This window comes from Petromyzon marinus, chromosome 84 (genome assembly GCF_048934315.1).
Source record: "Petromyzon marinus isolate PM22_M1 ecotype Great Lakes invasive population chromosome 84, UKy_Petmar_22M1.pri1.0, whole genome shotgun sequence".
NCBI lineage: Eukaryota > Metazoa > Chordata > Hyperoartia > Petromyzontiformes > Petromyzontidae > Petromyzon > Petromyzon marinus.
The window spans coordinates 1,060,352-1,086,429 of NC_133749.1; the positions used below are offsets into that span (position 1 = coordinate 1,060,352).

General features: G+C 57.6%; 1 protein-coding gene across 1 annotated transcript in view; it reads right to left on the reverse strand.

Moving 5' to 3' along the window:
- The window catches only part of LOC116936863 (phosphatidylinositol transfer protein beta isoform-like), a 68,429-nt gene that overhangs the window by 23,938 nt on the left and 18,413 nt on the right, over positions 1 to 26,078 (reverse strand). The window contains exons 3-4 of the mRNA XM_076057706.1: positions 17,621 to 17,766; positions 15,065 to 15,156 (exon numbers count right to left, since the gene is read on the reverse strand). Of these exons, the coding sequence (XP_075913821.1) occupies positions 15,065 to 15,156; positions 17,621 to 17,766 (238 nt within the window). The remainder of the gene's footprint in view (positions 1 to 15,064; positions 15,157 to 17,620; positions 17,767 to 26,078) is intronic.

Consider the following 26,078-nt stretch of genomic DNA (forward strand, 5'->3'; position numbering starts at 1 on the left):
CCAACACCACCATCGACACCACCACCATCACCACCATCGTCACCATCACCATCATCACCAACACCATCACCACCACCACCAACACTATAGTGTGCCTATAGGGTGACTATAGGGTGACTATAGGGTGACTAACCAGTGCGACAGTAGGGGTGACTAGCTGGGTGACAGGGTGACTATAGGGTGACTATAGGGTGACTATAGGGTGACTAGCTGGGTGACTATAGGGTGACTAACCAGTACGACAGTAGGGTGACTATAGGGTGACTACAGGGTGACTATAGGGTGACTAGCCAGTGCGACAGTAGGGGTGACTAGCTGGGTGACTATAGGGTGGCTATAGGGTGACTACAGGGTGACTATAAGGATGACTATAGGGGTGACTACAGGGTGACTATAAGGATGACTATAGGGGTGACTACAGGGTGACCAAAGGGTGACTATAGGGGTGACTACAGGGTGACTATAAGTGTGACTATAGGGTGACTACAGGGTGACTAACCAGTACGACAGTAGGGGTGACTACAGGGTGACTACAGGGTGACTATAGAGTGACTACAGGGTGACTCACCGGTACGACAGTAGGGGTGACTACAGGGTGACTACAGGGTGACTATAGGGTGACTATAGAGTAACTATAGGGTGACTCACCAGTACGACAGTAGGGGTAGGCGTTCCAGGTGACTACAGGGTGACTATAGGGTGACTACAGGGTGACTATAGGGTGACTACAGGGTGACTCACCGGTACGACAGTAGGGGTGACTACAAGGTGACTATAGAGTGACTACAGGGTGACTACAGGGTGACTATAGAGTGACTACAGGGTGACTCACCGGTACGACAGTAGGGGTGACTATAAGTGTGACTATATGGTGACTATAAGTGTGACTATAGAGTGACTACAGGGTGACTATAGGGTGACTCACCGGTACGACTATATGGTGACTATAAGTGTGACTATAGAGTGACTACAGGGTGACTCACCGGTACGACAGTAGGGGTGACTAGAGGGTGACTATAGGGGTGACTACAGGGTGACTAGAGGGTGACTCACCGGTACGACAGTAGGGGTAGGCGTTCCAGGTGACTACAGGGTGACTACAGGGTGACTACAGGGTGACTCACCAGTACGACAGTAGGGGTGACTACAGTGTGACTAGAGGGTGACTATAGAGTGACTATAGGGGTGACTACAGGGTGACTAGAGGGTGACTCACCGGTACGACAGTAGGGGTAGGCGTTCCAGGTGACTACAGGGTGACTACAGGGTGACTATAGAGTGACTACAGGGTGACTCACCGGTACGACAGTAGGGGTAGGCGTTCCAGGTGACTACAGGGTGACTACATGGTGACTATAGAGTGACTATAGGGTGACTAGAGGGTGACTCACCGGTACGACAGTAGGGGTAGGCGTTCCAGGTGACTACAGGGTGACTACAGGGTGACTATAGAGTGACTACAGGGTGACTCACCGGTACGACAGTAGGGGTGACTACAGGGTGACTACAGGGTGACTCACCGGTACGACAGTAGGGGTGACTACAGGGTGACTCACCGGTACGACAGTAGGGGTAGGCGTTCCAGGCCTTCTCAGGGTGACTACAGGGTGACTACAGAGTGACTACAGGGTGACTATAGGGTGACTCACCGGTACGACAGTAGGGGTAGGCGTTCCAGGTGACTACAGGGTGACTACAGTGTGACTACAGGGTGACTCACCGGTACGACAGTAGGGGTAGGTGTTCCAGGTGACTATATGGTGACTACAGTGTGACTACAGTGTGACTATAGAGTGACTATAGGGGTGACTATAGAGTGACTATAAGTGTGACTATATGGTCACTACAGGGTGACTACAGTGTGACTACAGGGTGACTACAGTGTGACTACAGGGTGACTACAGGGTGACTACAGGGTGACTCACCGGTACGACAGTAGGGGTAGGCGTTCCAGGTGACTACAGGGTGACTATAGGGTGACTAGAGGGTGACTATAGGGTGACTCACCGGTACGACAGTAGGGGTAGGCGTTCCAGGTGACTACAGGGTGACTACAGGGTGACTCACCGGTACGACAGTAGGGGTAGGCGTTCCAGGCCTTCTCAGGGTGACTACAGGGTGACTACAGGGTGACTACAGGGTGACTACAGGGTGACTACAGGGTGACTAGAGGGTGACTCACCAGTACGACAGTAGGGGTAGGCGTTCCAGGTGACTAGCTGGGTGACTACAGGGTGACTATAGAGTGACTATAGGGTGACTATAGGGGTGACTACAGGGTGACTAGAGGGTGACTCACCAGTACGACAGTAGGAGTAGGCGTTCCAGGCCTTCTCAGGGTGACTACAGGGTGACTATAGAGTGACTACAGGGTGACTATATGGTGACTCACCGGTACGACAGTAGGGGTAGGCGTTCCAGGTGACTACAGGGTGACTACAGGGTGACTACAGAGTGACTACAGGGTGACTATAGGGTGACTCACCGGTACGACAGTAGGGGTGACTACAGGGTGACTATAGAGTGACTACAGGGTGACTATAGGGTGACTACAGGGTGACTCACCGGTACGACAGTAGGGGTAGGCGTTCCAGGCCTTCTCAGGGTGACTATAGAGTGACTATATGGTGACTCACCGGTACGACAGTAGGGGTGACTATAAGTGTGACTATAGAGTGACTACAGGGTGACTCACCGGTACGACAGTAGGGGTAGGCGTTCCAGGTGACTACAGGGTGACTACAGGGTGACTCACCGGTACGACAGTAGGGGTGACTATAAGTGTGACTATAGAGTGACTACAGGGTGACTATAGAGTGACTACAGGGTGACTCACCGGTACGACAGTAGGGGTAGGCGTTCCAGGTGACTACAGGGTGACTACAGGGTGACTAGAGGGTGACTACAGGGTGACTACAGGGTGACTCACCGGTACGACAGTAGGGGTAGGCGTTCCAGGTGACTACAGGGTGACTACAGGGTGACTACAGGGTGACTCACCGGTACGACAGTAGGGGTAGGCATTCCAGGTGACTACAGGGTGACTACAGGGTGACTACAGGGTGACTAGAGGGTGACTATAGGGTGACTACAGGGTGACTACAGGGTGACTACAGGGTGACTCACCGGTACGACAGTAGGGGTAGGCGTTCCAGGCCTTCTCAGGGTGACTACAGGGTGACTACAGAGTGACTACAGAGTGACTACAGGGTGACTACAGGGTGACTCACCGGTACGACAGTAGGGGTAGGCGTTCCAGGCCTTCTCAGGGTGACTATAGAGTGACTATAGGGTGACTAGAGGGTGACTACAGGGTGACTCACCAGTACGACAGTAGGGGTAGGCGTTCCAGGTGACTACAGGGTGACTATAGGGTGACTACAGGGTGACTACAGGGTGACTCACCAGTACGACAGTAGGGGTAGGCGTTCCAGGTGACTACAGGGTGACTATAGGGTGACTACAGGGTGACTATAGAGTGACTAGAGGGTGACTATAGAGTGACTACAGGGTGACTACAGGGTGACTAGAGGGTCACTCACCGGTACGACAGTAGGGGTAGGCGTTCCAGGTGACTATATGGTGACTATAGGGTGACTACAGGGTGACTACAGTGTGACTACAGGGTGACTACAGGGTGACTACAGGGTGACTCACCAGTACGACAGTAGGGGTAGGCGTTCCAGGTTACTACAGGGTGACTACAGTGTGACTACAGGGTGACTACAGGGTGACTCACCGGTATGACAGTAGGGGTAGGCGTTCCAGGCCTTCTCGGGGTGACTATAGGGTGACTATAGGGTGACTCACCGGTACGAAAGTAGGGGTAGGCGTTCCAGGTGACTACAGGGTGACTATAGGGTGACTATAGAGTGACTACAGGGTGACTACAGGGTGACTACAGGGTGACTATAGAGTGACTACAGGGTGACTATAGGGTGACTCACCGGTACGACAGTAGGGGTAGGCGTTCCAGGCCTTCTCAGGGTGACTACAGGGTGACTACAGGGTGACTACAGGGTGACTCACCGGTACGACAGTAGGGGTAGGCGTTCCAGGTGACTACAGGGTGACTACAGGGTGACTACAGGGTGACTACAGGGTGACTCACCGGTACGACAGTAGGGGTAGGCGTTCCAGGCCTTCTCAGGGTGACTATATGGTGACTACAGGGTGACTACAGGGTGACTATAGAGTGACTACAGGGTGACTAGAGGGTGACTACAGGGTGACTAGAGGGTGACTCACCGGTACGACAGTAGGGGTAGGCGTTCCTGGCCTTCTCATGGTGACTACAGGGTGACTACAGGGTGACTACAGAGTGACTACAGGGTGACTACAGGGTGACTCACCGGTACGACAGTAGGGGTAGGCGTTCCAGGTGACTACAGGGTGACTATAGAGTGACTACAGGGTGACTACAGGGTGACTCACCGGTACGACAGTAGGGGTAGGCGTTCCAGGTGACTACAGGGTGACTACAGGGTGACTACAGGGTGACTATAGGGTGACTCACTGGTACGACAGTAGGGGTAGGCGTTCCTGGCCTTCTCAGGGTGACTACAGGGTGACTACAGGGTGACTACAGGGTGACTATAGGGTGACTCACCGGTACGACAGTAGGGGTAGGCGTTCCAGGTGACTACAGGGTGACTACAGTGTGACTACAGGGTGACTACAGGGTGACTACAGGGTGACTCACCGGTACGACAGTAGGGGTAGGCGTTCCAGGCCTTCTCAGGGTGACTACAGGGTGACTACAGGGTGACTACAGGGTGACTACAGGGTGACTCACCGGTACGACAGTAGGGGTAGGCGTTCCAGGTGACTATAGAGTGACTACAGGGTGACTACAGTGTGACTACAGGGTGACTACAGGGTGACTACAGGGTGACTCACCGGTACGACAGTAGGGGTAGGCATTCCAGGCCTTCTCAGGGTGACTACAGGGTGACTACAGGGTGACTACAGGGTGACTACAGGGTGACTACAGGGTGACTCACCGGTACGACAGTAGGGGTAGGCGTTCCAGGCCTTCTCAGGGTGACTACAGGGTGACTACAGGGTGACTACAGGGTGACTACAGGGTGACTCACCGGTTCGACAGTAGGGGTAGGCGTTCCAGGCCTTCTCAGGGTGACTACAGGGTGACTACAGGGTGACTACAGGGTGACTACAGGGTGACTCACCGGTACGACAGTAGGGGTAGGCGTTCCAGGTGACTACAGGGTGACTACAGGGTGACTATAGGGTGACTACAGGGTGACTCACCGGTACGACAGTAGGGGTAGGCGTTCCAGGTGACTACAGTGTGACTACAGGGTGACTACAGGGTGACTACAGGGTGACTCACCGGTACGACAGTAGGGGTAGGCATTCCAGGCCTTCTCAGGGTGACTACAGGGTGACTACAGGGTGACTACAGGGTGACTACAGGGTGACTACAGGGTGACTCACCGGTACGACAGTAGGGGTAGGCGTTCCAGGCCTTCTCAGGGTGACTACAGGGTGACTACAGGGTGACTACAGGGTGACTACAGGGTGACTCACCGGTACGACAGTAGGGGTAGGCGTTCCAGGCCTTCTCAGGGTGACTACAGGGTGACTACAGGGTGACTACAGGGTGACTACAGGGTGACTCACCGGTACGACAGTAGGGGTAGGCGTTCCAGGTGACTACAGGGTGACTACAGGGTGACTACAGTGTGACTACAGGGTGACTACAGGGTGACTACAGGGTGACTCACCGGTACGACAGTAGGGGTAGGCGTTCCAGGTGACTACAGGGTGACTACAGGGTGACTACAGGGTGACTACAGGGTGACTCACCGGTACGACAGTAGGGGTAGGCGTTCCAGGTGACTACAGGGTGACTACAGGGTGACTACAGGGTGACTATAGGGTGACTACAGGGTGACTATAGGGTGACTACAGGGTGACTACAGGGTGACTACAGGGTGACTACAGGGTGACTATAGGGTGACTACAGGGTGACTATAGGGTGACTACAGGGTGACTACAGGGTGACTCACCGGTACGACAGTAGGGGTAGGCGTTCCAGGTGACTACAGGGTGACTACAGTGTGACTACAGGGTGACTACAGGGTGACTACAGGGTGACTACAGGGTGACTACAGGGTGACTCACCGGTACGACAGTAGGGGTAGGCGTTCCAGGCCTTCTCATGGTGACTACAGGGTGACTACAGGGTGACTACAGGGTGACTACAGGGTGACTCACCGGTACGACAGTAGGGGTAGGCGTTCCAGGCCTTCTCAGGGTGACTATAGAGTGACTATAGAGTGACTACAGGGTGACTATAGGGTGACTACAGGGTGACTACAGGGTGACTACAGGGTGACTCACCGGTACGACAGTAGGGGTAGGCGTTCCAGGTGACTACAGGGTGACTATAGGGTGACTAGAGGGTGACTCACCGGTACGACAGTAGGGGTAGGCGTTCCAGGCCTTCTCAGGGTGACTACAGGGTGACTACAGGGTGACTACAGGGTGACTACAGGGTGACTCACCGGTACGACAGTAGGGGTAGGCGTTCCAGGTGACTACAGGGTGACTACAGGGTGACTACAGGGTGACTATAGGGTGACTACAGGGTGACTATAGGGTGACTACAGGGTGACTACAGGGTGACTACAGGGTGACTACAGGGTGACTATAGGGTGACTACAGGGTGACTAGAGGGTGACTACAGGGTGACTACAGGGTGACTCACCGGTACGACAGTAGGGGTAGGCGTTCCAGGCCTTCTCAGGGTGACTATAGAGTGACTATAGAGTGACTACAGGGTGACTATAGGGTGACTACAGGGTGACTACAGGGTGACTACAGGGTGACTCACCGGTACGACAGTAGGGGTAGGCGTTCCAGGTGACTACAGGGTGACTACAGGGTGACTATAGAGTGACTACAGGGTGACTCACCGGTACGACAGTAGGGGTAGGCGTTCCAGGTGACTACAGGGTGACTACAGGGTGACTATAGAGTGACTACAGGGTGCCTACAGGGTGACTACAGGGTGACTACAGAGTGACTACAGGGTGACTACAGGGTGACTATAGGGTGACTACAGTGTGACTACAGGGTGACTACAGGGTGACTACAGGGTGACTACAGGGTGACTCACCGGTACGACAGTAGGGGTAGGCGTTCCAGGTGACTACAGGGTGACTACAGGGTGACTATAGTGTGACTACAGGGTGACTACAGGGTGACTACAGGGTGACTACAGGGTGACTACAGGGTGACTCACCGGTACGACAGTAGGGGTAGGCGTTCCAGGCCTTCTCAGGGTGACTACAGGGTGACTACAGGGTGACTACAGGGTGACTACAGGGTGACTCACCGGTACGACAGTAGGGGTAGGCGTTCCAGGCCTTCTCAGGGTGACTACAGGGTGACTACAGGGTGACTACAGGGTGACTACAGGGTGACTACAGGGTGACTACAGGGTGACTCACCGGTACGACAGTAGGGGTAGGCGTTCCAGGTGACTACAGGGTGACTACAGGGTGACTACAGGGTGACTACAGGGTGACTCACCGGTACGACAGTAGGGGTAGGCGTTCCAGGTGACTACAGGGTGACTACAGTGTGACTACAGGGTGACTACAGGGTGACTACAGGGTGACTACAGGGTGACTATAGGGTGACTACAGGGTGACTATAGGGTGACTACAGGGTGACTACAGGGTGACTACAGGGTGACTCACCGGTACGACAGTAGGGGTAGGCGTTCCAGGCCTTCTCAGGGTGACTACAGGGTGACTATAGAGTGACTATAGGGTGACTACAGGGTGACTACAGGGTGACTCACCGGTACGACAGTAGGGGTAGGCGTTCCAGGCCTTCTCAGGGTGACTATAGGGTGACTATAGGGTGACTACAGGGTGACTACAGGGTGACTCACCGGTACGACAGTAGGGGTAGGCGTTCCAGGTGACTACAGGGTGACTACAGGGTGACTACAGGGTGACTACAGGGTGACTACAGGGTGACTCACCGGTACGACAGTAGGGGTAGGCGTTCCAGGTGACTACAGGGTGACTACAGGGTGACTACAGGGTGACTACAGGGTGACTACAGGGTGACTACAGGGTGACTCACCGGTACGACAGTAGGGGTAGGCGTTCCAGGTGACTACAGGGTGACTACAGGGTGACTACAGGGTGACTATAGGGTGACTCACCGGTACGACAGTAGGGGTAGGCGTTCCAGGTGACTACAGGGTGACTACAGGGTGACTACAGGGTGACTATAGGGTGACTCACCGGTACGACAGTAGGGGTAGGCGTTCCAGGTGACTACAGGGTGACTACAGGGTGACTACAGGGTGACTACAGGGTGACTCACCGGTACGACAGTAGGGGTAGGCGTTCCAGGTGACTACAGGGTGACTACAGGGTGACTACAGGGTGACTACAGGGTGACTCACCGGTACGACAGTAGGGGTAGGCGTTCCAGGTGACTACAGGGTGACTACAGGGTGACTACAGGGTGACTATAGGGTGACTCACCGGTACGACAGTAGGGGTAGGCGTTCCAGGTGACTACAGGGTGACTACAGGGTGACTACAGGGTGACTACAGGGTGACTCACCGGTACGACAGTAGGGGTAGGCGTTCCAGGTGACTACAGGGTGACTACAGGGTGACTACAGGGTGACTATAGGGTGACTCACTGGTACGACAGTAGGGGTAGGCGTTCCTGGCCTTCTCAGGGTGACTACAGGGTGACTACAGGGTGACTACAGGGTGACTATAGGGTGACTCACCGGTACGACAGTAGGGGTAGGCGTTCCAGGTGACTACAGGGTGACTACAGTGTGACTACAGGGTGACTACAGGGTGACTACAGGGTGACTCACCGGTACGACAGTAGGGGTAGGCGTTCCAGGCCTTCTCAGGGTGACTACAGGGTGACTACAGGGTGACTACAGGGTGACTACAGGGTGACTCACCGGTACGACAGTAGGGGTAGGCGTTCCAGGTGACTATAGAGTGACTACAGGGTGACTACAGTGTGACTACAGGGTGACTACAGGGTGACTACAGGGTGACTCACCGGTACGACAGTAGGGGTAGGCATTCCAGGCCTTCTCAGGGTGACTACAGGGTGACTACAGGGTGACTACAGGGTGACTACAGGGTGACTACAGGGTGACTCACCGGTACGACAGTAGGGGTAGGCGTTCCAGGCCTTCTCAGGGTGACTACAGGGTGACTACAGGGTGACTACAGGGTGACTACAGGGTGACTCACCGGTACGACAGTAGGGGTAGGCGTTCCAGGCCTTCTCAGGGTGACTACAGGGTGACTACAGGGTGACTACAGGGTGACTACAGGGTGACTCACCGGTACGACAGTAGGGGTAGGCGTTCCAGGTGACTACAGGGTGACTACAGGGTGACTATAGGGTGACTACAGGGTGACTCACCGGTACGACAGTAGGGGTAGGCGTTCCAGGTGACTACAGGGTGACTATAGGGTGACTACAGTGTGACTACAGGGTGACTACAGGGTGACTACAGGGTGACTCACCGGTACGACAGTAGGGGTAGGCATTCCAGGCCTTCTCAGGGTGACTACAGGGTGACTACAGGGTGACTACAGGGTGACTACAGGGTGACTACAGGGTGACTCACCGGTACGACAGTAGGGGTAGGCGTTCCAGGCCTTCTCAGGGTGACTACAGGGTGACTACAGGGTGACTACAGGGTGACTACAGGGTGACTCACCGGTACGACAGTAGGGGTAGGCGTTCCAGGCCTTCTCAGGGTGACTACAGGGTGACTACAGGGTGACTACAGGGTGACTACAGGGTGACTCACCGGTACGACAGTAGGGGTAGGCGTTCCAGGTGACTACAGGGTGACTACAGGGTGACTACAGTGTGACTACAGGGTGACTACAGGGTGACTACAGGGTGACTCACCGGTACGACAGTAGGGGTAGGCGTTCCAGGTGACTACAGGGTGACTACAGGGTGACTACAGGGTGACTACAGGGTGACTCACCGGTACGACAGTAGGGGTAGGCGTTCCAGGTGACTACAGGGTGACTACAGGGTGACTATAGGGTGACTACAGGGTGACTATAGGGTGACTACAGGGTGACTACAGGGTGACTACAGGGTGACTATAGGGTGACTACAGGGTGACTATAGGGTGACTACAGGGTGACTACAGGGTGACTCACCGGTACGACAGTAGGGGTAGGCGTTCCAGGTGACTACAGGGTGACTACAGTGTGACTACAGGGTGACTACAGGGTGACTACAGGGTGACTACAGGGTGACTACAGGGTGACTCACCGGTACGACAGTAGGGGTAGGCGTTCCAGGCCTTCTCATGGTGACTACAGGGTGACTACAGGGTGACTACAGGGTGACTACAGGGTGACTCACCGGTACGACAGTAGGGGTAGGCGTTCCAGGCCTTCTCAGGGTGACTATAGAGTGACTATAGAGTGACTACAGGGTGACTATAGGGTGACTACAGGGTGACTACAGGGTGACTACAGGGTGACTCACCGGTACGACAGTAGGGGTAGGCGTTCCAGGTGACTACAGGGTGACTATAGGGTGACTAGAGGGTGACTCACCGGTACGACAGTAGGGGTAGGCGTTCCAGGCCTTCTCAGGGTGACTACAGGGTGACTGCAGGGTGACTACAGGGTGACTACAGGGTGACTACAGGGTGACTCACCGGTACGACAGTAGGGGTAGGCGTTCCAGGTGACTACAGGGTGACTACAGGGTGACTACAGGGTGACTATAGGGTGACTACAGGGTGACTATAGGGTGACTACAGGGTGACTACAGGGTGACTACAGGGTGACTACAGGGTGACTATAGGGTGACTACAGGGTGACTAGAGGGTGACTACAGGGTGACTACAGGGTGACTCACCGGTACGACAGTAGGGGTAGGCGTTCCAGGCCTTCTCAGGGTGACTATAGAGTGACTATAGAGTGACTACAGGGTGACTATAGGGTGACTACAGGGTGACTACAGGGTGACTACAGGGTGACTCACCGGTACGACAGTAGGGGTAGGCGTTCCAGGTGACTACAGGGTGACTACAGGGTGACTATAGAGTGACTACAGGGTGACTCACCGGTACGACAGTAGGGGTAGGCGTTCCAGGTGACTACAGGGTGACTACAGGGTGACTATAGAGTGACTACAGGGTGCCTACAGGGTGACTACAGGGTGACTACAGAGTGACTACAGGGTGACTACAGGGTGACTATAGGGTGACTACAGTGTGACTACAGGGTGACTACAGGGTGACTACAGGGTGACTACAGGGTGACTCACCGGTACGACAGTAGGGGTAGGCGTTCCAGGTGACTACAGGGTGACTACAGGGTGACTATAGTGTGACTACAGGGTGACTACAGGGTGACTACAGGGTGACTACAGGGTGACTCACCGGTACGACAGTAGGGGTAGGCGTTCCAGGCCTTCTCAGGGTGACTACAGGGTGACTACAGGGTGACTACAGGGTGACTACAGGGTGACTCACCGGTACGACAGTAGGGGTAGGCGTTCCAGGCCTTCTCAGGGTGACTACAGGGTGACTACAGGGTGACTACAGGGTGACTACAGGGTGACTACAGGGTGACTCACCGGTACGACAGTAGGGGTAGGCGTTCCAGGTGACTACAGGGTGACTACAGGGTGACTACAGGGTGACTACAGGGTGACTCACCGGTACGACAGTAGGGGTAGGCGTTCCAGGTGACTACAGGGTGACTACAGTGTGACTACAGGGTGACTACAGGGTGACTACAGGGTGACTACAGGGTGACTATAGGGTGACTACAGGGTGACTACAGGGTGACTACAGGGTGACTACAGGGTGACTCACCGGTACGACAGTAGGGGTAGGCGTTCCAGGCCTTCTCAGGGTGACTACAGGGTGACTATAGAGTGACTATAGGGTGACTACAGGGTGACTACAGGGTGACTCACCGGTACGACAGTAGGGGTAGGCGTTCCAGGCCTTCTCAGGGTGACTATAGGGTGACTATAGGGTGACTACAGGGTGACTACAGGGTGACTCACCGGTACGACAGTAGGGGTAGGCGTTCCAGGTGACTACAGGGTGACTACAGGGTGACTACAGGGTGACTACAGGGTGACTACAGGGTGACTCACCGGTACGACAGTAGGGGTAGGCGTTCCAGGTGACTACAGGGTGACTACAGGGTGACTACAGGGTGACTACAGGGTGACTACAGGGTGACTACAGGGTGACTCACCGGTACGACAGTAGGGGTAGGCGTTCCAGGTGACTACAGGGTGACTACAGGGTGACTACAGGGTGACTATAGGGTGACTCACCGTTACGACAGTAGGGGTAGGCGTTCCAGGTGACTACAGGGTGACTACAGGGTGACTACAGGGTGACTATAGGGTGACTCACCGGTACGACAGTAGGGGTAGGCGTTCCAGGTGACTACAGGGTGACTACAGGGTGACTACAGGGTGACTACAGGGTGACTCACCGGTACGACAGTAGGGGTAGGCGTTCCAGGTGACTACAGGGTGACTACAGGGTGACTACAGGGTGACTACAGGGTGACTCACCGGTACGACAGTAGGGGTAGGCGTTCCAGGTGACTACAGGGTGACTACAGGGTGACTACAGGGTGACTATAGGGTGACTCACCGGTACGACAGTAGGGGTAGGCGTTCCAGGTGACTACAGGGTGACTACAGGGTGACTACAGGGTGACTACAGGGTGACTCACCGGTACGACAGTAGGGGTAGGCGTTCCAGGTGACTACAGGGTGACTACAGGGTGACTACAGGGTGACTACAGGGTGACTCACCGGTACGACAGTAGGGGTAGGCGTTCCAGGTGACTACAGGGTGACTACAGGGTGACTACAGGGTGACTATAGGGTGACTCACCGGTACGACAGTAGGGGTAGGCGTTCCAGGTGACTACAGGGTGACTACAGGGTGACTACAGGGTGACTCACCGGTACGACAGTAGGGGTAGGCGTTCCAGGTGACTACAGGGTGACTACAGGGTGACTACAGGGTGACTACAGGGTGACTACAGGGTGACTCACCGGTACGACAGTAGGGGTAGGCGTTCCAGGCCTTCTCAGGGTGACTACAGGGTGACTACAGGGTGACTACAGGGTGACTACAGGGTGACTCACCGGTACGACAGTAGGGGTAGGCGTTCCAGGTGACTACAGGGTGACTACAGGGTGACTACAGGGTGACTACAGGGTGACTACAGGGTGACTCACCGGTACGACAGTAGGGGTAGGCGTTCCAGGCCTTCTCAGGGTGACTACAGGGTGACTACAGGGTGACTACAGGGTGACTAGAGGGTGACTCACCGGTACGACAGTAGGGGTAGGCGTTCCAGGCCTTCTCAGGGTGACTACAGGGTGACTACAGGGTGACTACAGGGTGACTACAGGGTGACTACAGGGTGACTCACCGGTACGACAGTAGGGGTAGGCGTTCCAGGTGACTACAGGGTGACTACAGGGTGACTAGAGGGTGACTACAGGGTGACTACAGGGTGACTACAGGGTGACTCACCGGTACGACAGTAGGGGTAGGCGTTCCAGGCCTTCTCAGGGTGACTACAGGGTGACTACAGGGTGACTACAGGGTGACTACAGGGTGACTCACCGGTACGACAGTAGGGGTAGGCGTTCCAGGCCTTCTCAGGGTGACTACAGGGTGACTACAGGGTGACTACAGGGTGACTACAGGGTGACTACAGGGTGACTCACCGGTACGACAGTAGGGGTAGGCGTTCCAGGCCTTCTCAGGGTGACTACAGGGTGACTACAGGGTGACTACAGGGTGACTCACCGGTACGACAGTAGGGGTAGGCGTTCCAGGCCTTCTCAGGGTGACTACAGGGTGACTATAGGGTGACTACAGGGTGACTACAGGGTGACTACAGGGTGACTCACCGGTACGACAGTAGGGGTAGGCGTTCCAGGCCTTCTCAGGGTGACTACAGGGTGACTATAGGGTGACTACAGGGTGACTACAGGGTGACTACAGGGTGACTCACCGGTACGACAGTAGGGGTAGGCGTTCCAGGTGACTACAGGGTGACTATAGTGTGACTATAGGGTGACTACAGGGTGACTACAGGGTGACTACAGGGTGACTACAGGGTGACTCACCGGTACGACAGTAGGGGTAGGCGTTCCAGGTGACTACAGGGTGACTACAGGGTGACTACAGGGTGACTACAGGGTGACTACAGGGTGACTCACCGGTACGACAGTAGGGGTAGGCGTTCCAGGCCTTCTCAGGGTGACTACAGGGTGACTACAGGGTGACTACAGGGTGACTACAGGGTGACTCACCGGTACGACAGTAGGGGTAGGCGTTCCAGGTGACTACAGGGTGACTACAGGGTGACTACAGGGTGACTACAGGGTGACTACAGGGTGACTACAGGGTGACTACAGGGTGACTCACCAGTACGACAGTAGGGGTAGGCGTTCCAGGTGACTACAGGGTGACTATAGTGTGACTATAGGGTGACTACAGGGTGACTACAGGGTGACTACAGGGTGACTACAGGGTGACTCACCGGTACGACAGTAGGGGTAGGCGTTCCAGGTGACTACAGGGTGACTCACCGGTACGACAGTAGGGGTAGGCGTTCCAGGCCTTCTCAGGGTGACTATAGTGTGACTATAGGGGTGACTAGAGGGTGACTACAGGGTGACTCACCGGTACGACAGTAGGGGTAGGCGTTCCAGGCCTTCTCAGGGTGACTACAGGGTGACTACAGGGTGACTACAGGGTGACTACAGGGTGACTCACCGGTACGACAGTAGGGGTAGGCGTTCCAGGTGACTACAGGGTGACTACAGGGTGACTACAGGGTGACTACAGGGTGACTACAGGGTGACTACAGGGTGACTACAGGGTGACTCACCGGTACGACAGTAGGGGTAGGCGTTCCAGGCCTTCTCAGGGTGACTACAGGGTGACTACAGGGTGACTATAGGGTGACTACAGGGTGACTATAGGGTGACTCACCGGTACGACAGTAGGGGTAGGCGTTCCAGGCCTTCTCATGGAACACCAACGAGCCGCCTGGCGCCAGCATCCTCACAAAGCGAGGCACCTTGCTGCTCATGGGGGGGGGCAGGGGGGGCAGGGGGGGCAGGGGGGGCAGGGGGGGCAGGGGGGGGGAGAGGGGGGGGGGCAGGGGGGGGCGGGGGGGCAGGGGGGGTGCTTGAAGCGATAAATACCAGTGGTGACTATCGGTGGTGACTATCGGTGGTGAGTAGCGGTGGTGAGTAGCGGTGGTGAGTAGCGGTGGTGAGTAGTTGTGGTGCGTAGTTGTGGTGAGTAGTTGTGGTGAGTAGCGGTGGTGAGTAGCGTAGCGGTGGTGAGTGGCGGTGGTGAGTAGTTGTGGTGAGTAGCGGTGGTGAGTAGTTGTGGTGAGTAGCGGTGGTGAGTGGCGGTGGTGAGTGGCGGTGGTGAGTGGCGGTGGTGAGTGGCGGTGGTGAGTGGCGGTGGTGAGTGGCGGTGGTGAGTGGCGGTGGTGAGTGGTGGTGGTGAGTGGCGGTGGTGAGTAGCGGTGGTGAGTGGCGGTGGTGAGTAGCGGTGGTGAGTTTCATTAGTGAGTAGCGGTGGTGAGTGGCGGTGGTGAGTGGCGGTGGTGAGTAGCGGTGGTGAGTAGCGGTGGTGAGTAGCGGTGGTGAGTGGCGGTGGTGAGTGGTGGTGGTGAGTGGCGGTGGTGAGTAGCGGTGGTGAGTGGCGGTGGTGAGTAGCGGTGGTGAGTAGTTGTGGTGAGTGGCGGTGGTGAGTAGCGGTGGTGAGTGGCGGTGGTGAGTGGCGGTGGTGAGTAGTTGTGGTGACTACCATTGGTGAGTGGCGGTGGTGAGTAGTGGTGGTGAGTAGCGGTGGTGACTATCATTGGCGAGTAGCGGTGGTGAGTGGCGGTGGTGAGTAGCGGTGGTGAGTAGCGGTGGTGAGTAGTGGTGGTGAGTAGTGGTGGTGAGTAGTGGTGGTGAGTGGCGGTGGTGAGTAGCGGTGGTGAGTGGCGGTGGTGAGCGGCGGTGGTGAGTAGCGGTGGTGAGTAGGAGTGGTGAGTAGCGGTGGTGAGTAGCAGTGGTGAGTAGTGGTGGTGAGTGGTGGTGGTGAGTAGCGGTGGTGAGTAGCGGTGGTGAGTGGCGGTGGTGAGTGGGGGTGGTGACTATCGGTGGTGAGCGGCGGTGGTGAGTGGCGGCGGTGAGTAGTGGTGGTGAGTAGCGGTGGTGAGTAGCGGTGGTGAGTGGGGGTGGTGACTATCGGTGGTGAGTAGCGGTGGTGAGTAGCGGTGGTGAGTTTCATTGGTGAGTAGCGGTGGTGAGTGGCGGTGGTGAGTAGCGGTGGTGAGTAGCAGTGGTGATTGGCGGTGGTGAGTAGTGGTGGTGAGTAGCAGTGGTGAGTAGCGGTGGTGAGTAGCAGTGGTGAGTATCGGTGGCGAGTGGCGGTGGTGAGTATCGGTGGTGAGTAGCGGTGGTGAGTAGCGGTGGTGAGTAGCGGTGGTGACTGCCATTGGTGACTATCGGTGGTGAGTGGCGGTGGTGAGTAGGGGTGGTGAGTGGCGGTGGTGAGTAGCGGTGGTGAGTGGCGGTGGTGAGCGGCGGTGGTGAGTGGCGGTGGTGAGTAGCGGTGGTGAGTAGGGGTGGTGAGTAGTGGTGGTGAGTGGCGGTGGTGAGCGGCGGTGGTGAGTGGCGGTGGTGAGTGGTGGTGGTGAGTAGCGGTGGTGAGTAGTTGTGGTGAGTAGCGGTGGTGAGTAGCGGTGGTGAGTGGCGGTGGTGAGTAGCGGTGGTGAGTATCGGTGGCGAGTGGCGGTGGTGAGTATCGGTGGTGAGTAGTGGTGGTGAGTGGCGGTGGTGAGTAGCGGTGGTGAGTAGCGGTGGTGAGTAGCGGTGGTGAGTACCGGTGGTGGCTACCATTGGTGAGTAGCGGTGGTGAGTGGCGGTGGTGAGCGGCGGTGGTGAGTGGCGGTGGTGACTATCGGTGGCGAGTGGCGTTGGTGAGTAGCGGTGGTGACTATCGGTGGTGAGTAGCGGTGGTGAGTAGCGGTGGTGAGTAGTTGTGGTGAGTAGCGGTGGTGATTACCATTGGTGAGTAGCGGTGGTGAGCGGCGGTGGTGAGTAGCGGTGGTGACTACCATTGGTGACTATCGGTGGTGAGCGGCTGTGGTGAGTGGCGGTGGTGAGCGGCGGTGGTGAGTGGCGGCGGTGGTGAGTAGCGGTGGTGACTATCGGTGGTGAGTGGCGGTGGTGAGTGGCGGCGGTGGTGAGTAGTTGTGGTGACTACCATTGGTGAGTAGTGGTGGTGAGTAGCGGTGGTGAGTACCGGTGGTGACTACCATTGGTGACTATCGGTGGTGAGTGGCGGTGGTGAGTAGCGGTGGTGAGTAGCGGTGGTGACTACCATTGGTGAGTAGTGGTGGTGAGTAGCGGTGGTGAGTAGCGGTGGTGAGTAGTTGTGGCGAGTGGCGGTGGTGACTGCCATTGGTGACTATCGGTGGTGAGTGGCGGTGGTGAGCGGCTGTGGTGAGCGGCGGTGGTGAGTGGCGGTGGTGGTGAGCACCTCTGCACGTGGTATATCTTGTGAGTGTACTGGCCACGCTCCCCATCCTTCTCGTACGGCTCGTTCTTGAGCACCTGAATTCCCTCTCCACCCCCCGTCTCGTTCTTACTCGCCTCAGCCACTGCGTACAGCTGCCCAACCTGGTACTGCGCTCACACGCGGTGAGGGAGACACGCGGGGGTGAGAGAGAGAGAGACACGGGGTGAGAGAGAGAGACACGGGGTAGGAGAGAGACACGGGGTGAGAGACACGGGGTGAGAGAGACACGGGGAGAGAGAGAGAGAGACACGGGGAGAGAGAGACACGGGGTGAGAGAGACACGGGGACACGCGGTGAGAGAGAGAGACACGGGGAGAGAGAGAGACACGGGGAGAGAGAGAGACACGGGGTGAGAGAGACACGCGGTGAGGGAGACACGGGATGAGACACGGGGTGAGAGAGACACGGGGTGAGAGAGAGACACGGGGGGAGAGAGACACGGGGTGAGTGAGAGAGACACGGGGTGAGGGAGACACGGGGTGAGGGAGACACGGGGTGAGGGAGAGAGACACGGGGTGAGAGAGACATGGGGTGAGAGAGACACGGGGTGAGGGAGAGAGACACGGGGTGAGAGAGACATGGGGAGAGAGAGACACGGGGTGAGGGAGACACGGGGAGAGAGAGACACGGAGAGAGACACGGGGAGAGAGAGACACGGGGTGAGGGAGAGACACGGGGTGAGAGAGAGAGACACGGGGTGAGAGAGACACGGAGAGAGACACGGGGAGAGAGAGACACGGGGTGAGGGAGACACGGGGTGAGGGAGAGAGACACGGGGTGAGAGAGACACGGAGAGAGACATGGGGAGAGAGAGACACGGGGTGAGGGAGACACGGGGAGAGAGAGACACGGAGAGAGACACGGGGAGAGAGAGACACGGGGTGAGGGAGAGACACGGGGTGAGAGAGAGAGACACGGGGTGAGAGAGACACGGAGAGAGACACGGGGTGAGAGAGACACGGGGTGAGAGAGACACGGGGTGAGGGAGAGACACGGGGTGAGAGAGACACGGAGAGAGACACGGGGTGAGAGAGACACGGGGTGAGAGAGACACGGGGTGAGAGAGACACGGAGAGAGACACGGGGTGAGAGAGACACGGGGTGAGAGAGACACGGGGTGAGAGAGAGAGACACGGGGTGAGAGAGACACGGAGAGAGACACGGGGTGAGAGAGACACGGGGTGAGGGAGAGACACGGGGTGAGGGAGACACGGGGTGAGGGAGAGACACGGGGTGAGAGAGAGAGACACGGGGTGAGAGAGACACGGAGAGAGACACGGGGTGAGAGAGACACGGGGTGAGGGAGACACGGGGTGAGGGAGAGAGACACGGGGTGAGGGAGAGACACGGGGTGAGGGAGAGACACGGGGTGAGAGAGAGAGACACGGGGTGAGAGAGACACGGAGAGAGACACGGGGTGAGAGAGACACGGGGTGAGGGAGACACGGGGTGAGGGAGAGAGACACGGGGTGAGGGAGAGACACGGGGTGAGGGAGACACGGGGTGAGAGAGACACGGAGAGAGACACGGGGAGAGAGAGACACGGAGAGAGACACGGGGAGAGAGAGACACGGGGTGAGGGAGACACGGGGTGAGAGAGACACGGAGAGAGACACGGGGTGAGGGAGACACGGGGTGAGGGAGAGAGACACGGGGTGAGGGAGAGACACGGGGTGAGGGAGACACGGGGTGAGAGAGACACGGAGAGAGACACGGGGAGAGAGAGACACGGAGAGAGACACGGGGAGAGAGAGACACGGGGTGAGGGAGACACGGGGTGAGAGAGACACGGGGTGAGAGAGACACGGGGTGAGAGAGAGACACGGAGAGAGACACGGGGTGAGGGAGACACGGGGAGAGAGAGACACGGAGAGAGACACGGGGAGAGAGAGACACGGAGAGAGACACGGGGTGAGAGAGACACGGGGTGAGAGAGACACGGAGAGAGACACGGGGTGAGAGAGACACGGGGTGAGAGAGGCACGGGGCGAGGGAGAGAGACACGGGGTGAGAGAGAGACACGGGGTGAGAGAGAGACACGGGGTGAGGGAGAGACACGGGGTGAGGGAGAGACACGGGGTGAGAGAGAGAGACACGGGGTGAGAGAGACACGGAGAGAGACACGGGGTGAGAGAGACACGGGGTGAGGGAGACACGGGGGGAGAGAGACACGGGGTGAGGGAGAGACACGGGGTGAGAGAGACACGGGGTGAGAGAGACACGGGGTGAGAGAGACACGGGGTGAGAGAGACACGGGGAGAGAGACACGGGGAGAGAGAGACACGGGGTGAGAGAGACAAGGGGAGAGAAAGAGACACGGGGTGAGAGAGAGACACGGGGTGAGAGAGACACGGGGCGAGAGAGACACGGGGCGAGGGAGACACGGGGCGAGAGAGACACGGGGCGAGAGAGACACGGGGAGAGAGAGACACGGGGTGAGAGAGACACGGGGAGAGAGAGACACGGGGAGAGAGAGACACGGGGCGAGAGAGACACGGGGAGAGAGACACGGGGAGAGAGAGACACGGGGAGAGAGAGACACGGGGAGAGAGAGACACGGGGAGAGAGAGACACGGGGTGAGAGAGACAAGGGGAGAGAAAGAGACACGGGGTGAGAGAGAGACACGGGGCGAGAGAGACACGGGGCGAGGTAGACACGGGGCGAGAGAGACACGGGGCGAGGGAGACACGGGGCGAGGGAGACACGGGGAGAGAGAGACACGGGGAGAGAGACACGGGGCGAGAGAGACACGGGGCGAGGGAGACACGGGGCGAGAGAGACACGGGGCGAGAGAGACACGGGGCGAGGGAGACACGGGGCGAGAGAGACACGGGGCGAGAGAGACACGGGGAGAGAGAGACACGGGGTGAGAGAGACACGGGGTGAGAGAGACACGGGGAGAGAGAGACACGGGGAGAGAGAGACACGGGGCGAGGGAGACACGGGGCGAGAGAGACACGGGGTGAGAGAGACACGGGGTGAGGAAGGAGAGACACGGGGTGAGGGAGACACGGGAAGAGAGAGACACGGGGTGAGAGAGACACGGGGTGAGAGAGACACGGGGTGAGAGAGACACGGGGTGAGAAAGAGACAAGGGGAGAGAGAGAGGCACGGGGTGAGAGAGACACGGGGTGAGGGAGGAGAGACACGGGGTGAGAGAGACACGGGGTGAGGGAGGAGAGACACGGGGAGAGGGAGGAGAGACACGGGGTAGGAGAGACACGGGGTGAGAGAGACACGCGGTGAGAGAGAGAGACACGGGGGGAGAGAGACACGGGGTGAGAGAGAGAGACATGGGGTGAGAGAGAGACACGGGGTGAGAGAGAGACACGGGGGGAGAGAGACACGGGGTGAGAGAGAGACATGGGGTGAGAGAGACACGGGATGAGGGAGACACGCGGTGAGAGAGAGAGACACGGGGAGAGAGAGACACGGAGAGAGAGAGAGAGACACGGGGTGAGGGAGACACGGGGTGAGAGAGACACGGGGTGAGAGAGACAAGGGGAGAGAGAGAGAGACACGGAGAGAGAGAGACACGGGGTGAGAGAGACACGGAGAGAAAGAGAGAGAGAGACACGGGGTGAGGGAGACACGGGGAGAGAGAGACAAGGGGTGAGAGACACGGAGAGAGAGAGAGAGAGAGACACGGGGTGAGGGAGAGACACGGGGTGAGAGAGACACGGGGTGAGAGAGACACGGGGTGAGAGAGACACGGGGTGAGGGAGACACGGAGAGAGAGACACACGGGGTGAGAGAGACACGGGGGGAGAGACACGGGGGGAGAGACACGGGGGGAGAGACACGGGGTGAGAGACACGGGGTGAGAGAGACACGGGGCGAGGGAGGAGAGACACGGGGTGAGAGAGACACGGGGTGAGAGAGACATGGGGCGAGGGAGGAGAGACACGGGGTGAGAGAGACACGGGGTGAGAGAGACACGGGGTGAGAGAGACACGGGGTGAGAGAGATAAGGGGCGAGGGAGGAGAGACACGGGGTGAGAGAGACACGGAGAGAGACACGGGGAGAGAGACACGGGGAGAGAGAGACACGGGGCGAGGGAGACACGGGGCGAGAGAGACACGGGGTGAGAGAGACACGGGGTGAGAGAGACACGGGGCGAGAGAGACACGGGGAGAGAGAGACACGGGGCGAGAGAGACACGGGGCGAGAGAGACACGGGGCGAGAGAGACACGGGGTGAGGAAGGAGAGACACGGGGTGAGGGAGACACGGGAAGAGAGAGACACGGGGTGAGAGAGACACGGGGTGAGAGAGACACGGGGTGAGAGAGACACGGGGTGAGAGAGAGACAAGGGGAGAGAGAGAGAGACACGGGGTGAGAGAGACACGGGGTGAGGGAGGAGAGACACGGGGTGAGAGAGACACGGGGTGAGGGAGGAGAGACACGGGGAGAGGGAGGAGAGACACGGGGTAGGAGAGACACGGGGTGAGAGAGACACGGGGTGAGAGAGACACGGGGTGAGAGAGACACGGGGTGAGAGAGACACGGGGTGAGGGAGGAGAGACACGGGGTAAGGGAGGAGAGACACAGGGTGAGAGAGACACGGAGAGAGAGAGACACGGGGTGAGAGAGACACGGGGTCAGGGGGTCAGGTGGTCAGGAAGTCAGGGAGACACACACAGATAGACACGTGTTGTTAGCTGACTCACCCACTCACTCACTCACCCACCCAACCACTCACTCACCCAACCAACCACTCACTCACCCAACCAACCACTCACCCGCTCACCCACCCACCAACTCACCCACCCACTCACCCGCTCACCCGCACACCCACCCGCTCACCCGCACACCCACCCGCTCACCCACCCGCTCACCCACACGCTCACCCACCCACCCACCCAACCACTCATCCACCCAACCACTCATCCACCCAACCACTCACCCACTCACCCACCCACTCCCCCACTCACCCAACCACTCACCCAACCACTCACCCAACCACTCACCCAACCACTCACCCACCCATTCACCCGCCCACCCACTCACTCACCCACCCACCCACTCACCCACCCACCCACTCACCCACCCGCTCACCCACCCTCCCAACCACTCACCCACTCGGTCACCCACCCGCTCACCCACCCACCCACTCACCCACTCACCCAATCACCCGCTCACCCATCCGCTCACCCACCCACTCACCCACCCGCTCACCCGCTCACTCACCCGCTCACCCACTCACCCACCCACTCACCCAACCGCTCACCCACCCGCTCACCCACCCGCTCACCCAACCGCTCACCCACCCGCTCACCCACTCACCCACCCACCCATCCTGTAATCCAAGACACCCCGTATCAGCACAATGTTTGTAATCTCAGCAGAGCTGCACACAATGGCAGTGGTGGAACGCCTCCTCAATAATTCACTCCCAGTGGCAGGGCAGAAGGGACAAGGCAAAGATCCCCCAGGTAGCCTCTAGCAGGGCTGTAGAGGCAAGTGCTGACTTACACACACTCAGACAGCTCCCCCAGGTAGCCTCTAGCAGGGCTGTAGGGGCAAGTGCTGACTTATACACACTCAGAGACAAAGATCCCCCAGGTAGCCTCTAGCAGGGCTGTAGGGGCAAGTGCTCATTATTGTACACACACACACTCAGAGACAAAGATCCCCCAGGTAGCCTCTAGCAGGGTTGTAGGGGCAAGTGCTCATTATTGTACACACTCAGAGACAAAGACAAAGATCCCCCAGGTAGCCTCTAGCAGGGCTGTAGAGGCAAGTGCTGACTATTGTACACACACAGAGACAAAGATCCCCCAGGTAGCCTCTAGCAGGGCTGTAGGGGCAAGTGCTGACTTATACACACTCAGACAGCTCCCCCAGGTAGCCTCTAGCAGGGCTGTAGGGGCAAGTGCTCATTATTGTACATACACTCAGAAACAAAGATCCCCCAGGTAGCCTCTAGCAGGGCTGTAGGGGCAAGTGCTGACTATTGTACACACTCAGACAGCTCCCCCAGGTAGCCTCTAGCAGGGCTGTAGGGGCAAGTGCTCATTATTGTACAAAGCTCCCCCGTGTAGCCTGTAACAGACCGTAGGGGCAAGTGCTGTAAGCGAACAGCGTCTATGAAGGGCGTCACTGTGACCACTCACACAGAGGGGGTGGGTGGCCAGCACCACGCCCGGCCGTCTTTGTCTCTCCTCAACCCCGCCCAGCGATGTTTATAACCACGACTACACCACAACAACAACAACACCACCACCACTACTACAACAACACCACCACCACTACTACAACAACACCACCACAACTACTACAACAACACCACCACAACTACTACTACAACAACACCATCACAACTACTACACCACTACTACTACACCACCAAAACAACAACAACACCACCACTACTACACCACCACTACACCACCACTACTACACCAGCACTACTACACCACCAAAACAACAACACCACCACCACTACTACACCACCACCACTACTACACCACCAAAACAACAACACCACCACCACTACTACTACACCACCACCACTACACCACCACTGCTACACCACCACCGCTACACCACCACCACTACACCACCACTACTACACCACCACAACTACTACACCACCACCACTACTACACCACCACCACTACACCACAACCACTACGACTACACCACTACCACACCACCACTACTACTACACCACCACCGCTACACCACCACCGCTACACCACCACCGCTACACCACCACCGCTACACCACCACTACTACACCACCACCACAACTACTACACCACCACCACTACTACACCACCACCACTACGACTACACCACTACCACACCACCACTACCACACCACCACCACTACACCACCACCACTACACCACCACCACTACACCAGCACTACTACACCACCACTACTAAACCATCACCACCACCGCTGTAGCAAGGAAACTCATTTGAGGCTGAGCCGACCTAGGGGAGGCCCAGGTACCGATTCAGACAATCGCTGCTGTCACTGATGGTGGCTGTGGTGGCGGTGGTGGCGGTGGTTGTGGTGGTTGTGATGATGGTGGTGGTGGTTGTGGTGGTTGTTGTGATGATGGTGGCGGTGGTTGTGGTGGTGATGATGGTGGCTGTGGTGGTGGTTGTGGTGGTGGTTGTGGTGGTGGTTGTGGTGGTGGTTGTGGTGGTGGTTGTGATGATGGTGGTTGTGGTTGTTGTGGTGGTTGTGATGATGGTGGTTGTGGTTGTTGTGGTGGTGGTTGTGGTGGTTGCGATGATGGTGGTTGTGATGGTGGTGGTTGTGATGATGGTGGTTGTGGTGGTGGTTGTGATGGTGGTAGTGGTGGTGGCTGTGGTTGTTGTGATGGTGGTGGTGGTTGTGATGATGGTGGTTGTGGTGGTTGTGATGGTGGTTGTGGCTGTGGTGGTTGTGGTGGTGGTTGTGGTCGTGGTTGTGGTGGTTGTGATGGTGGTTGTGGCTGTGGTGGATGTGGTGGTTGTGGTGGTGGTGGTTGTGGTGGTTGTGGTGGTTGTGGTGGTGGTGGCTGTGGGAGTCCAACTCGGCTGCGCTAACCGCTGCGCCACCGCTCCCCGGCTCGTGACCCACCAGCCAGTGGATTATCCTGTCCACGTGGGTCATGTGATCGAGGGGAGGGGCGAGGGGAGGGGGCGAGGGGTGGGGTGGGTGAGTGGGTGGATGGGTGAGTGGTCGGGTGAGTGGTTGAATGAGTGGGTGGGTGGGTGAGTGGGTGGGTGAGTGAGAGGGTGAGTGAGTGGATGGGTGGGTGGTTGAGTGGGTGGTTGGGTGGGTGAGTGGTTGAATGAGTGGGTGGGTGAGTGAGAGGGTGAATGAGAGGGTGAGTAAGTGAGAGGGTGAGTGAGTGAGAGGGTGAGTGAGTGAGAGGGTGAGTGAGTGAATGGGTGAGTGAGTGAGTAGGTGAGTGAGTGGGTGGGTGAGTGAGTGAGAGGGTGAGTGAGTGAGAGGGTGAGTGAGTGAGAGAGTGAGTGAGAGGGTGAGTGAGAGGGTGAGTGAGAGGGTGAGTGAGTGAGAGAGTGAGTGAGTGAGAGGGTAGGTGAGTGAGGGGTTCAGTGAGTTAGTGTGTGAGTGAGTGAGTGGGTGAGTGGGTGAGTGGTTGAGTGGGTGAGTGAGAGGGTGAGTGAGAGGGTGAGTGAGTGAGTGGGTGAGTGAGTGAGAGGGTGAGTGAGAGGGTGAGTGAGAAGGAGAGTGAGCGAGTGAGGGGTGGGTGAGTGAGAGGGTGGGTGAAAGGGTGAGTGGGTGGGTGAGAGGGTGAGTGGGTGGGTGAGTGAGAGGGTGAGTGAGAGGGTGAGTGAGAGGGTGAGTGAGAGGGTGAGTAAGTGAGAGAGTGAGTGAGAGGGTGAGTGAGTGAGAGGGTAAGTGAGTGAATGGGTGAGTGAGTGAGTTGATGAGTGAGTGAGTGTGAG